General features: G+C 38.3%; 1 protein-coding gene across 2 annotated transcripts in view; it reads right to left on the bottom strand.

The window, feature by feature from the left end:
* Positions 1–15516, bottom strand: part of RNF175 (ring finger protein 175) — a 683731-nt gene that overhangs the window by 176843 nt on the left and 491372 nt on the right. For both annotated transcript variants that reach the window (XM_044062404.1, XM_044062405.1), the window contains one exon: positions 10975–11129. In XM_044062404.1, coding sequence (XP_043918339.1) covers positions 10975–11129 — 155 coding nt within the window. The remainder of the gene's footprint in view (positions 1–10974; positions 11130–15516) is intronic.

The raw sequence follows: 15516 nt of genomic DNA, 5'->3' as shown, positions 1-15516 counted from the left end.
TAGATGTTAACACTGTTTTTAGGATTAATTTAACTCTTCTAAAATATCCCTTACCAAGTTTTATTCGCATTTGTTCATGTTTTACTATTGATCCTTCATCAATTCCCAAATATTTATACACTCCCCTCTATTCCCAAATATTTATACACTCCCTCTTATTCAAGTTCTTTTATATCACATTACTGTCCTAAACTGATGTTTTCTTGGTGCTGCAGCTTTCCTGTTTTAAGGGTTGCTTCAGCACATTTACCAATACCAAATGAAATTCTTATATCATCTGAAAAAATTTTGACTACTTGCAGTTGTGCTTTCAGTTCCTCATCTGATTAGCTATACAGTTTTAAATCATCAACACAGAGAAGATGAAGTCTTTATACTTTTGTTGCTTTCTGAGAGCCAAATTACAGCCATGACATAATCTGTTATGCAGTCACCTTAATGGGTTATAGGCAAAGCAAAAGAGTAATGCTGACAGAAAGTCACCCTGGAATATCCCCCTTTGGATTTTTAGCCCTGGAATAATAAGTTGTCCTTTATCATGGCTTAACTGTTTGCCTCTGTGTCATGGTTGCTGTGATGTAAATTTATCAGTGTAGGGTGCATCTTATACATTTTAAGCACTCTTATCCATGAATGTAGGGTATTGTCAAATACCATACTTAGATTCTTCCCCTTTTTACAGTTCTCCACTACGACTATAACAACAAATGAGCCTTTGTTCTAGAAGACTTTCTTTCTTGCTCTTTTGTTGCATTGCCATAACTGAGTTTTCTTCTAAACGACTAGAAACTCTGTCAGCATCAGTTCCAGTGTATAGTTTATATGTTGTCAGAAGGCAAGTTATTGGTCTATAATTTTTAGAGTCGCTTGCAGTTTCACTCAAGTAGGAGGATTAATTTTTCCTGTTATTAGCCAGGTTGTTGTCTGTTCAGAGTGCACATATAAATAGTTCTTACTCATGGCTAAATCTTCGTGTAAAGATGTTATACTTTTAGCCAGAAGTTAAGTACTGCATCTGGGCCTGGAGTTTTCCAATTAGAGGCTTTTCTTACCTTTGTTTCGATCTCTCTGGCTTTTGCTTCATCCCATTTCATATCCTGTACCTTTGAACTTCTTATTCTTTCTTTTACTTCTTCTACTTCTTCTATCCATTTAGCATCTTTGTTATGTTCCACAGGATCTTCATAATACTTCTCCAAAATACATCAATTTCTTCTTTTTCTGGTGGTCTTTCAATTCCTTTTACCCTGTTTTCCAATTGTCTATAAAACTTTTTTTTGGGTCATCAAATTGCTTATTTTGTACCTTTCCTTTATATTTATCTGTGTATCTTCTAAGTGTTTCTGCCTGTGCTTATATTTTTAGTTTATTATTTGCGATAGTGCGTGATAAATCTTGTTCCGTTGTAATACTGCATTTTGGATCCTTTGTAATACTGCACATTGCTTTTATCATATCTATCTTTGAGTATTTCTGTTGATCTCTTCCCTCTTCTATACTCTAACAGTGACACTTCTTGTCTTAATTGCTTTCTTTCTCTATTCAATACTTCCATGGTGATATTCGATTTCTCCCCTTCCTTTCCCTTACTATCCTGTAATCTTGTCATAGAATTTTATTTATTAATTTAGCTGCATAGTAATATATCTTGTTTACTTCTGTTATATCGCATGGATCTCTATGGACAGTCCTAATTACTGTGTTCATTTGTTTTACTTTTTGGGCTTTACTGACCCTCTATTTCATCGATTTTAATATGTCTATCTGCCTCTATTAAATCAAGCAACTCCTCTCAGCTAATTTTCTTCTAAACTGGGGGCACATTTTTGTTCTCCATTTTCTGTGGGCATTCTATAGAAAGTTCCATAGCATCTTCCTGTGGCACATTATTTTCAATTTCATCCTTTGTCATCAGTTGCTCTGTCATATGGGAACTCACTGGCCTATCACTCCTCAACACTGTCAGATTTGCCACAATTTCCTGTTTCTTCCCTTGCTGTCCAGCTTCAAATAAACATTTATACTGGTTTCCTGTGGAAGACTCCAAAGTATCATTCATATGGCAACTGACAAGTTGCTTCCTGTTCCACTGATTTCTCCTTAATTTGGATGTCTACTGCTCTATCCTGCTGTGGTGCTTTGAGTTAGATTTTCCACACTGAATCCTTCACTTTGCAGGTACTTCATAACATCAGTTTCTATTTCTTTAACTTCTCCATTACTAATCTTTTTTTCTACTTTTCCTCTGTCTTCTTATTTTTTGCATTGTAAAGTTTTCCATGTCTGGATTCCTTTGGTTGTATTTCTCTTCAAATATCTTTGGTGCTACTTTTTTTGTATTGATTAGTTTTCTTTTCACCTTTGCATAAATATTACACCATATTAAATCTCTCTCTCTTTCCCATGTCCATATTTCTTCTTTAGATGTCTCCTGATCCTCCTTACTTTGGGGACTTGTTCCATCAGTGGAGGAGTGTCCATATTCACCAAGGATATTCACACCACCAGGCTAGTTGCCCAACACAATGAGTATGAAATTCTCCAGGTGCAACTAACACTAGGTAAGACTGCAATCCAAATTGTAGCTTGTTACAGATACCCCACCATGCCCCAAGATTCTCACTACACCTTTCTAAACACAGTGGAAAATATTAAGATACAACCAAACACCCTAATACCGGGTGATTTCAAATACCCTGCCATTACCTGGGAAAACTACTCGTGTACCAACACCTTTGCCCAATGGTTCTTGGAATTCATAAATTCCAACGCCCTGGATCAACTAATCCATAGTCCCACCAGGGACTCCAATATCCTAGACCTGATAATTACCAACATGGGAAATCAATGCTCCACACCTATGGTCACCCCCTCGTTGGTCAGGTCAGACCATAAGCTAATCACCCTTAACATCCACATCCCACCTCCACTCCACAGTAAGGAAACCTCCATAAAAAAACTTCTCCAAAGCCAACTTCATGCTACTCAAGTCAGAAGTGACAAACTTCATGACACCCATGCAGACGGTAACTGAAAGTTCGACTGCTGAGTCCTACACTAAGGCACTGTGATCCACTCATGCATGAATCGTGCAATCCCAAATAGAGCCAAGAAGCTCTCCTCCAAAAAAAGGAAGCCAATCTGGTGGTCCCCTGCCATAAACAAACTTTACAACAAAAGGAAGAAACTGTTGCAGAAAAGAGGAAAATCCCACGATGCAAAAAATTCCCTTACCAGCCTCAGTAAGAAGCTGAGATCCCTCGTAAAATCCTCCAAAGCTAGTTACAAAAATAAAATTGCCAAAGATTCCAAAGACAATCACAAGGCATAACTATGTCAAGAATCTAAATGGCAATGCTCAGATATGCTCTGAGCTACAACAGAATTGCATTAAATATAGAGATCCCAAGGATATTGCCAATATCCTGGCAGATCGATTCAGTGCCAACTTCACCCCCCCCCTCTCACCCCCTAAACAGCCCATCTAATACCGGAAGATTGCCAAATTCCGGTAATAACGGCCACACAGGTAAAAAAAACTCACTTTCCAAAGCTAGAAATACAGCATCCATGGGACCAGATGACATCCCAGGCTGTGTACTACATGAACTACAAAATGAACTGGCACCTCACCTAAGTGTCATGTTTAATCATACCCTCACCTCAGGCTTCGTGCCCACTGAGTGGTGCACAGCTACAGTTATCCCACTCCACAAGGGGAGGTCCACCTTAGATCCAGGGAACTACTGCCCCTTCAGTCTGATGAGCCTGATCTGCAAGGCCATGGAACTTAAAAACAAAGATATTGGCAACCTTCAAACATGGACCCCACCCAGTTTGGGTTCATGAAGGGCTGATCTTGTCTCCTTAACCTGACTGACTTCTTCTAATCAGTCTCCAGAGCCGTGGATGTGGGTAAGGCAGTCCACACAGCCTATCTGGACCTCACCAAGGCCTTTGACACCAACCTCCACTCTGGAATCATAGATAAACTTACTAAGCTGGGCATTAATCCCTACGTCACTCGATGGGTTGCCAACTAGGTTTACTGACAGAACCCACACTGTAAAAGTAGCCGACTCCAAATCCAGCTCCAGACCAGTGACAGATGGAGTACCTCAGGGTTCTGTCCTGGGACCGCTCTTGTTTGGCATCTACTTCTCTGAAGTACAGGCCAACACTAAGGGACTCTGGCTAACAAAGTTCGTAGATGACTGCAAACTGGGAGCCATTATTGAATCCCCAAATGATGTGGATACTCTACAAAAATGCCTTACAAAAACAGATGCTTGGTGCCAGAGCCATGGGCTCAAGCTCAATACCAAGAAATGTATAGTTATCCCCTTTGGGAAAAACATGTACCTGTGAATTACTACATAGGTGGCAGTACACTAAACACTGAAAGCGTGATAAGAGACTTAGGGACACAGGTGGACAGTGGTCTCACCTTCAATAACCACATCGCCACAAAGTCAGGAAATCCTTCTCTGTGGCACACCTCATCACCAAGGGCTTTTCATCCAGAAAAAAGGAGGTCATTGTCCCACTGTACTCATCCCTCATTAGACCCATTATAGAATACAACGCCCCATTTGGTATGTACCTCTCAAGACATCTGCAACAACTAGAAAGGCCACAGAAATACCTCACTAAAAGAATCATACTCTGTTGCACATCATCTACTCAGAGGCAATCTCTGCTTAACACACAAGGCCATGTCAAACCCAGAGCTGTTGGACATGCTACACTTAAAGAAATCTCAATCCCTCAGAGCCACATGCTCCAGGGATCTAAACCTTGTCATCACAACAAAACATGCTGGAGGGATAGGTTCTTGACCCAGAGACTCCCCAGACTCTGGAATAGCCTGCCCATACACATCAGAGCGCCTCCTTAGCCCTCTTCTAAAGGAACCTTGACGATTGGATGGGAGAAAGGAAATTCACCCTGGGGATCACGTCAGTCGCCCTGCTAGACAGGGGTCCAGGGAAGTAAATAATGTAGGAAGAAATAGCCAGGGAATTGCTATGGCTAGGCTTGTATAGACCCTAAGGCCGATAGCCTAGTACGAACCTATCAACCTATGAATCTATGCTGTGATGTAACCTGAGTTATACCTTCTACACCAACTCCTTCACTTTGCAGGCATTCCACAACTTCTATTTTTTTTTATCTTCTACTTTACTAATCTTTTCTATATTCCCGCTTTGTGATATTTTGTATTGTGAAATTTTCGATATCTAGATACCTTTTTGCCTGTACTTCTCTTCAAATATCTTTGGGGCTGCCTTTTTTATTGATTAATTTGGCTTTTGACTTTGAAAAAATATTGCACCATATCAAATCTCTCTTTCCTACGTCCATATTTCTTTTTTATACTTTTCAAAAAATCTCTAGGTTTTTTTGTTTATATTTTTGCACCTCCTCAGATTCTTCTTTTTCCAAACAGATCAAAGTTTCCTGGTCTATAAAATGTTTGAAAATCTGCTGTATTAATGAACACTACTTTTTTATGTGAAGCTTCTAACAGTTTTCCTTGTAGAAATATTTTTCTTTCCTCCAATTTCTCTCTCAGTCTTTTTGTATATCTTGTGTCTGGTCATTCTGGGCTTTTTCTTCCTCATTATGGAGTCCGTGGTAACTCTGAAGGTTGCACATTCCATTTTGATCCCACAAAGATCAGAAGGGAGTGGGTTTTAAGCCCCACATCAGGTGCTTGGATTTATATACTTGTGATGACAGTGTAGTCCAGTATCGGTATGGTACTGTATTCCAGGGATGCCCTCTTTCAACTTAGATGCTACAGCAAGATCCGGTTAGTGCAGGCTGATGGTATGTATGCCTTACTTACAGTTCCCAAAGCAAATTAAAATAAATCAGAAAATAACTGCATCAATTTCTCTTTAACCAAATGTCCTTATTTCATAAATTGCAAATCTCTTACTTGTTATCCCATACATTATAACATACCTTTCAATCCATATTCTCCAGATTCACCACATTATTTTCTAATTTTGATTATTAAACTTACTACTTGCTTCATATAATTCATTTGTAATAACCCTTTCTGCAGTTTTGATCAAACCCTGGATATGGAACTTCTTTTGAAATTAAATCAAAATATGTTTTCCTTTACTACACTAAGAAAACACGCTGTAATTTTTCTTACTTCTCTAAACAGTTTCTCATCGTTGCATACTCTCTCATTCCATCCTTTCTACTTCTACTAGAATACAACAGTCAGCATGTACAAACATCCCAATCATTTGTTCTCATTACTTATGCTTTATTTCCATAACTGCTTTCGTATTTTACTGTTTAACTCATTCTCCCCCCTTTCCTATAAAATTTTCCATTGTTTAAATGTTTTTACTCATGCAAATTTTACTTTTCAACATCTCACTTTCATCTTCTTATATATTTCTGATCACTGTTTCAGTCACCTTCTTTCTGTCATTCATTCTTCAATGACAAATCCTTTCAACTTTCTTTCCAAAAATAAACAAATGTCTTCTTCCTGCATTATATCTGCTGCGTCTACTGGTGACAAAACTTCATACTGCACGGTTGCCTGCACCACAGTGAAACATCCACTATTTCAATATGATACAGCCCGTCTAAACTGGTTAAGTCTAGAACCATACAGATCCAAAAACCTCCAGATGTTCAAGGGCTTCTGGCATATACCATACACCCCTACACAAACCCAGAGTCCCTGAAGTAGAACCTTAATTACCATAATGTTTTTGTCCATCATCAGTTTCCTACATTTACTACACCTACCTTTTTTCTTCAGCACTTTCTCCTTTCTCTATCTCCAGATTCAATTTACAGTGCTTCTGATACTGGATATATTTTAATTTACCCTTTTCCAAACCCTTTATTTTTTCTTTCCCCATGTATTATGCTCACTCTACGTTTGGTAAATTATGCTCTTATCTGTATTTTGTTCTCAAAACCACATCATTTACAAGCACTAAGAATATGAGGTTTCTGCTTTTCAGTGTGCATATTCCAGTTCAATTGTTTATCCTGCATTTTCCTACAAGCCTCTTAAGAGCTTCATTTATGCAAACAAGACATGACTCAGAGGGAACCCCTGTTTGATCCCCTTCTGTGTTTTTTATATTCCATCTCCTCCCCAAATTCTTGATTAAATTTCCTCCTAAGTCTTTCTTATACCATTCTGACAGCAGCATTGCAATCTGTAATAATTAACATAACTGGTCTCCAATGTCCATTTTCTTAAATCTTTCCCTCTCCCTTATTCTTAAAGAACTTTTTATGACTTCAACACAATTCAACTCTCTTCTGTCCTGTTGCATATAATCATACTTAAACACACTGCATATAATCATTCACCTAAACAGGTCATAAAAGGTCATACTCCGTCTATCCTAGAAGTACCTTCTATATTTTCCTAAACACTTTAAATTTTTCATTTCTCCTTTTCTCTTTCTATATATTATGCTTTCCTTCATCTACAAACCACTCCACTACATACCTCTGTTCTATAATAGACTAAACCCCAACTTAACATCTCTTAAAAAAAAAAAAAACAGCACTTCCCACCAGTACAGCACTCTTATTCTCCAGCCACTTGTGGATGAAACCCTCAACACACAAGTTCAGAATAAATGTGCCAGACTGGTATCCACTTGCTTGTGTTTATTACCAACAAAAGCTGAAGTATTGAGCTTTATTTCAAAGAAAAGTGGCACAACTATGTAAAAGCACCTCTTATCATGCAACTATTCTGGGTGACCACGGTGGTGCAGCGGTTAGCATTGCCCCCTCACAGTGAGAGGTTCTCTGGTTAGATCCTCTGCTGGGGTGCCTTCTGTGTAGAGTCTGCATGTCCTCCCTGTGGGTCATGTGGGTTTCCTCCAGGTGCTCCGGTTTCCTCCCATCATCCCAAAGACATGCTGTAGGTGGACTGGATACTCTAAACTGGCCCTAGGAGTGAGTGCGTGCATGTGTGTGCCTTCTGTGTAAGGTTGGGCGCCGGGCTGGCAACTTGACACGGTAAAACTCCACTGCCAATCATGAGCGGAGATGTGATACGCTGTGGTGACCCCTAACCGAGAAAAAGCCAAAAGAAGAAGAATCATGCAACTGTTCTGCTGAGTAATTTAAGTCAGTGAATAAGATAAAACACTTGGGACTATAAACATTACAGAGTTGTATTTAAACATGCAAGAAAATGCTGCAGGAACCTGCTCCACATCTTTCACTGTCATATAAATCATTCTGTAAAATGGGTCTGCTGCTATAAACCAGCAGTCCTGCCTTATAGTATCCTTTTGCATACATACTACTGAAAAGGCAAATCACTACAGAATCAAATCGACCCTCCTTAGCCTGCAAGCTTCCAGTGTTTTGTGGTGCTTTTACTTTAGACATTTCATTATAAAATGTCTTAAGTACTAGAGTCAGTGTGATGACATCTTATTCGAGCTTGGCCTCTGCTACGGAAACATCTGCATCCTAAACTACAAATCCTTTCAAAGCTCTTGATTACAAAAAGACCTAACTTCATTTCTTAGCAGCTCACAGTGAAGTACATCATTCGTCAGCTCTTTCTAACATGGATACCCATAATTATGTTGACTATGCTGCCTGCTAAGTGTTATGTTACATCCCCACAGTTACCTGTTGCCAAGCACTCCACTGAGTTCATTTAACAAATCGTGCACGTAACACATTTAAAGTCACACTCTGTGAACTGTTTACATTTTACATCCACATGTATGGTGCATTCTTATTGTATAGCTTCAAGTTTATAATCAACTCCAGATAATCCTGAAAAGTGGGACCTCTGGTTCCAAGGGTTTATGTGGTTAAAAGAAAAATTGTTTTTAAATGTACAACTGTATGCACATCTTAATAAAAGGCACTGGAGCCAGGCATTTTGGCACTTAAGATAAGCAGTACAGTTACACGGAAACTAAATTTCTGCCCATTCACACCTACATTGCCCAAACAATTTCAACATTAACACCAGTACACAGGTTAAGGCATTACCTTTTGTTTTCTTTTTTCTTGCATTCCAGCTTCTTCACTGATTGCTGCACTAAACTAGTAAAACGGAAGATAGCCATCTGACTGTTAATACTCAGATAAGTCCAAAACTTTTCTAACCCTGCAAATAGTATTTCATTTACCCCCTACTAATCCTCAAGTTACAGCAGTAGCATCACAGCATTAGAACAAAAAAACATTCCCTAGATACTGTCATGAGGCATTAAAATCCATACCATCGTCCTATTCCCTGGTTACTATGACATGCTCTCCAATTCCTGGCTCTCTGCATTCAGAGTAACATAAGCCTCATTGTGCAATTCATATGGAAGTGAAAATCTGACAACAGTTCATGCTACGAAACTAAGTTAATACATCCTATTTTTCACAAAGAGAAAGCAATGTACGCTTGCTTATACAGGGATCAAAGTCACTACAGGATGTACCCACTTAAAGAAAACACCAATTGAACTGCATTTTTATTTTTAATTGTAGACTTACAATGTGAAGAGTGAATTAGCACTCAGAGAGAAAAAAAAAAGATCACAGCACTGGAAAACAAATCCACACTTCTAAGTTGCATTCATTACAAACACATTACACTACAATACCTTTTATAATGACATTTTTTTCAGAATTCAGACTGCCCCAGTCCTAGTTTCAAGCAGTCATATCCGGACTTGGGGATAGGCCAAATAAGGGGCCACAGAGTGCTGCTCAAGCAGGGGCACTTTTCTTGTATTTTGGATACTGTAGAAAGACCAGAGTGAGTTCACCATGTGCTGTGTGTGGGGGGGGGGGGTGTGTGCTGTGGAGCCCTTTTGCCTAGGGCATCAGTTAATCAAAGGCCAGACCTGCAAGCAGTGCAATGATCATGGCGTTTTTCCTGGAATCAAGTCTACAGCCCTAACAGAACTTTAGACTCAACACTCAGCCTCCTATAAACTCTTCCACAGTGTGATGACCATCTACACAGAAGCACAAGAGCAGTAACATAGCTAGGGAGGGGCAAATGGGGCAACTGGCCCGGGCACAAAGAGTTGGGGATGCAATCAGCCGATTAGAATCTCTTTTTAATGCAATAGTCGCTTTTAAAAGCTGGTATTGCATTTGCAGTCAAACCTGAGTGTTACAGCATTCCGTATGTGGTTTATATGGTAGCAACTGTGTAAAAGAAAAAAAATGTATTTTTATTTATTTATTTTTTTAATTAACTAAAACCTGAGTGGTGTAGCACTCTGGGATGGCAGGGTATAAACTATAGCAACTGTTTGCTATAGTTTAAAACACACAATTATGTTGAAGGAGGGCTGGGGGCAAGGGACAGAAATGGGACCTGAATGGCTGTGGCAGGATGGAGGTGGGTGTGTTGTGCATCTGACTACCCGATTGGTGTGTCTGTAGAAATACTCTTCAATGGAAAGTGCTGGGGGGTGGTGTAGATCTAATCAGTGAAGTGTTTTTTTTTTTGTGTTCTTCACTTGAAGAGCTGAGAGAGGGGGGCACTAGTTCATAGTACCAGCTCAGGGTACTAGTTGAACCAGCTACACTTCTGCATAAACCCACTAGGCACAGAATTTTCTTTCTAGGAGTGAACCAGGAGCATTGTCTGATTAAAGCAACTCACTCAGCCATATGTTATGCAAACAGAGACTGAAGGAATCAAACCCAGGAGTAAAGCTCATTAGCGGCTTCATCCTTTGCATTAAATTGCCAGACAAAACTGACTTCCACACATTCTGCAAATACTTCGACACACAGCTCTTCTACTGTATAGAAACAATAACTAATCTACAGTTCTTCTACATTCAAAGTAGGTTAAAATCATAGGCAATGCAAGACCCTTGTCAGTAATTAGTAGGACACACAGCATAATATGCCATATCAAACTGCTACATTGAAATTATTCTTGGATTTTTTTTTTTTTTTAAGAAAAGCTAATGCAATACCTACCGTGGAGTCCTTCCTGAAAGGGGTTTACGGGTAGCTCGAAAGATGATGTAACTTGTAATAACTGAAAACATTCCCCATGTAGAAAGGAACCGCCACCAATAAAGTTTCACAGTAAAATATAAAGGAACAACCCACATCTGCAGCAAAGTGACCAGCTGTTAAAAGAAAAACAGAAACTCACATCAATATCCATGCAGCTTTTCTATATTGCATCATTACACTTAATTAGGAAAGCAGTCTTAATTTACTGACAGCATTCAAAAGAGTGTTACCCCCTCCTGCTCTTGCTACACATGTGCTAAATTTGCCCAATGAGCCATTTTACAGCACTGTGTGTTGCACTCATGAGAAATCCAGCTGTTATGATACATTAAACTGTCACTCAAACAACAAGGAAGAAAAACTGCCCTTTCTTTTAACACAGAATGTGAAGTGGTGAATTGGTTATTTACCCTTTGTTAACCAGGTTAGTCCCACTAGGTCAGTGACCTTTTTTTTTTTTTAAGATCGTGCCAAATGTGAATGAAGATCTCACACTGTATCACTTTGATCTAAGTAACATCATTTTGTACATTATTCTTAGTTTACTTAGGACTATAGCAATATTAATTTTCCGTTTAAGTTCCAATTCAAAAGGTCTTCGGCTGTCTATTACAACCAGAATTAAACTACTAATATTAAAGAAATCAATATAAGCCTACAGAACATACTCAGTATTATCAACCTGAAAATTTATTTTAAAATTATCAAAATGAGAAAGGCCAGCTTCTTCTTGTCATGTATTACAAAGCTCTTCACAATGTTGGCCTTTTTCTTCAGGTGGTGGTAGTGGCAGAGGTGGTGGAATGTCAGACTAGAAATAAAACTAACCACCACCAAAATGAGAAAGTAGTACTGGAAAAGATAGAGAGAGAACTCATGGACTGAACATGGACAACTTATTTACATCATCCAACAACTGCTAAACCATTAGCAAATATGAACAGAGTTTTGCAGGTGGTTTTAACATATTTAAGTACCTTTTAATAAGCTATGATCCTGGAGGATGTAGCAGACAAAAGTGCTTTCCATCCAAGAATGCAAAGGTAATGTTCTTTCAGAAGCAATATGTGATCCTACTTGTAAATAAGGCATTTAAATGCTTCGGGTGCTACATTTTCAGTAGAGAAGCATGCGAGAGTCAAATCTGAAACACCAGCATTTTGTTTAATGAATCTTTCTTTTACTCACCCATCTTCTGATGTTCAGTTTATCCTATGCAGGGTTTCACAGAAATCAGAGCCTATAACCTGGCTCAAGCAACAAGCATAAGGCAAGAGAACCAATCCTGGAGGAAATGTCATCTACTGCAGGACAAACACAAGCTCACACTTTCACCTATGGGCAGTTCAGAGGATTGCCAGTTCACCTATTGGTACATCTTTAGCAGATAAGAGCAGACCAAAGACCTCAGTGAATATCCATGCAAATACAACGTGAATATAAAGAACAAAGTCTAAAGACATTTCCACTAACTTGTCAGAGGATGGCTTTACACTGTACAAGAGAATTTAAGTAGATCTTGTTCCTAAACCAGGTGCTTGGATTCCTTTTCTAGTATAGACACTATAGTGTAACATAAAGGGGGTGCTGCACTCCTGAGTACGGCATCCTTCATATGAGATGCTAAACTGAAGTCCCATCGGCCCAAGTTGACGGTAGCTCAGATGGATGTAAAAGGTCCAGACAGCACTTGCTGAAAAATGTAAGGGAAATTTCCCCAGTGCCCTGGCCAATGTTCTCCTAGTCAACATGGAAATTACCTTGGATCTCCCCTGAAAAGGTGGCACTGGCCTAGTGGGATTAACCTACTTAACAAGTTGTAAATAAAATATATACATAAATAAAACAGAAAAAAATGTAATTAAATTTACCTTTTTTACTGAGAGGTAGACTTACTGGGTAGTTTTATACTTAGCCTACCTTCCTGCTTTACTATTCATTGCACACACGATCCCATTAAAAAAAAAAAAAGAACTTCAACAACTTGTCTTTTCCTCAGACTTCTCTTGCTCTCTTTGGGGCTCACAGCCAAGTCTACAGCTATGGACTGCTGTTATAATCAAAAGAAAAGGGCTTCAACAAAAAGTCAAGCAGAATGTTTGCATTCCTAAGCCCCCTTTTCAGTAATCAGAAAAAATAAGTACCAGTAAGAAATGTTTTGAATGATGAATATATATTTTGGGTATTCAAGTGCTGTAACTGTAAAAGACGCATCGGCATCTCAGCAGGGATCTCATATTAGCCCCTGCAGTTTATTACAGGATACTCTGTCTTTCACATGACTTTCCTTCGATGTTTAAAAAATCTTAAAATTTTAACTAGAAAGATTTTAATTTAGTTTTAATATTCTGATAACTAACCTGGGTTACTAGAAAATCCATATTTCTTTTACAGGGGGACAGCTAAAAGCACAAGAAAAGTTATGTAACTTATTCAAGAAAGCAAAGTACATAAGTTGAAAATGAAGGGATCCAAACTCAAATCTCCAGCTCTGCAGCCTAGTGCCTTAAAAGTATGCTCTTTTACATCTTTCTTTGCATGTAGTGAGGCTATGATATCATGCACAATAAATAAGAAGGTAGCAGGAGACAACTGTGCAAGACTCAATAATGTGTGATTTCCATAATTTGTAATAGGCAAATAAGGAAAAAACTAATTGATACAAGTTTAGTACCTTTATACATGTTATTTTTGAGAGCTTGGTAAACAGGTAGGCCTAAAAGAACTGACAGCTCTTTTTCAGCAATGATACAATTTTCTTAAGGAGCACACAAATAGCCCGTAACAGCACTAACCTCAACCTATATATTTAAAATACAAGGTTTAATTTTAAGTAAATGACTATAAAAACTCCAAAGCAAGATGAAGTGCAAAACTTTCTTGCAAAGATTCAGTAAAAGATCATTTTATTTCCTTACATTTTCCAAAACATTAAATTCCAGGACATATTTACATGGTTTTGTCAGGAATGCTGCCAACCTCCTTGACAGAGATTTATTAGAAAATATGCCAACTAAATGCAAAACCCTGAGCGTCTAGGAGGAATTAAAGCTGAAAGATAACCCCAAAAGAATTAAAGCTATTAAAGGAGTGATCCATCAAATTCACAAATAATCAAAATGTTCATTTTTTTATAGTAACTGCCCTAAATAAAAAGTAGTAGCATCCATCCACACAGCTAGGAACTGCATAGCTAATTTAGTTATAAGGCTGAAGGCAGGACACAGTGTGCGATCTGGAATATATTATTCACACTAGAGGGGTCACCATCTGGGGATATGTATATAATAACACATCAACATTATTGGCAAATTATAACACTAGCATCTGGACCAGATTACTCCATTTTTTCTTCATCCACACGTCACAGCAGCAGGCATTTCCTGACAAATTAGACTGAAGCCCAAAGGGAAAATATTTTTCTCATTACTGCACCTTCAGTTAGCTCAAAGAAACAAACACTCAAGAGTAACACAAATACATAACGAAGTATACTTTGTAGGCATACATTTAAATGTGTATATGCATATATACTCAAGTGCACATAAGCAGATACTCGTAGATATCCAAATCCATACACTATACATGGGCGCTGATACATTTACTACACACATAGATAAAGAAGCTATTTTACACACACACATACATGTGTGCTCTTACACAGAACATGGAAATGACATACATACCAAGAAAGTACAATGATTACGGTGCTTCTGTTCATAAACAAATGAGTCTAGGCAATATGTGACAATTCAAAAATACTTAACTGGTGGTTGAAACTATCTTTTGTACCATCTCAAAGACCACTGGTATGTTAGGGATAAAGGTCTGCTGGCAAGATAGGGAAGGTGACAAGATGGAGGTAAAGGTATTAAATGCCGAAGATTGGCCAGTGAGATAGGTCAGCAAAAACAAAGTCCAGTACAAGGAAAACACTACACCTCCCACACACCATCTTCAATTACACTGCATTCTGCAGTATGTCTCTTTATCAAATGTAGTTAGTCTCAAGTAATAATACAGTAACCAGCATTTTTTAACCAAAAATACGTAAGGCAAGAATCAGAAAGTATATGCAACTAGGCTAAAATACAGATGGGCAGACACATTCAAAAACGGAATATATTCAAAACTTTTAAGAGATAAATAGCAAGTTAAGTAGTTTACTGCAACTGTGCGTAACAGAATGATTTCTCATCACTTCAGTTTACCATTTTAAATGCTGAGGAGTGCTCTACGCTAAGGTTTGTCCTGGAAGTAAAGTTTTACGCAGCTGCAGAGGATCATATCACATATACAAAGCAAAGGATGAATGACTCAGATGCAAGTCTATGTTTATTGGACTTGTTTAATTTCCTCATTTAGTAACAAAAAATAAAGTTAACGTTTCACTTCTCTGATGTGCCACCTATCTTCTGCATTTTTACCCAAAAGAGCAAAAGATAGTACAGAGGAAAATTCAAAGACAATTTATACCTTTTCAAAAGTATAGAAATGTGA

The sequence above is a fragment of the Protopterus annectens genome, chromosome 2.part1 (assembly GCF_019279795.1).
Source record: "Protopterus annectens isolate FY-2018-M chromosome 2.part1, PAN1.0, whole genome shotgun sequence".
In the NCBI taxonomy this organism is placed as follows: Eukaryota; Metazoa; Chordata; order Ceratodontiformes; family Protopteridae; genus Protopterus; species Protopterus annectens.
This window is presented reverse-complemented; position numbering and strand designations above follow the sequence as displayed.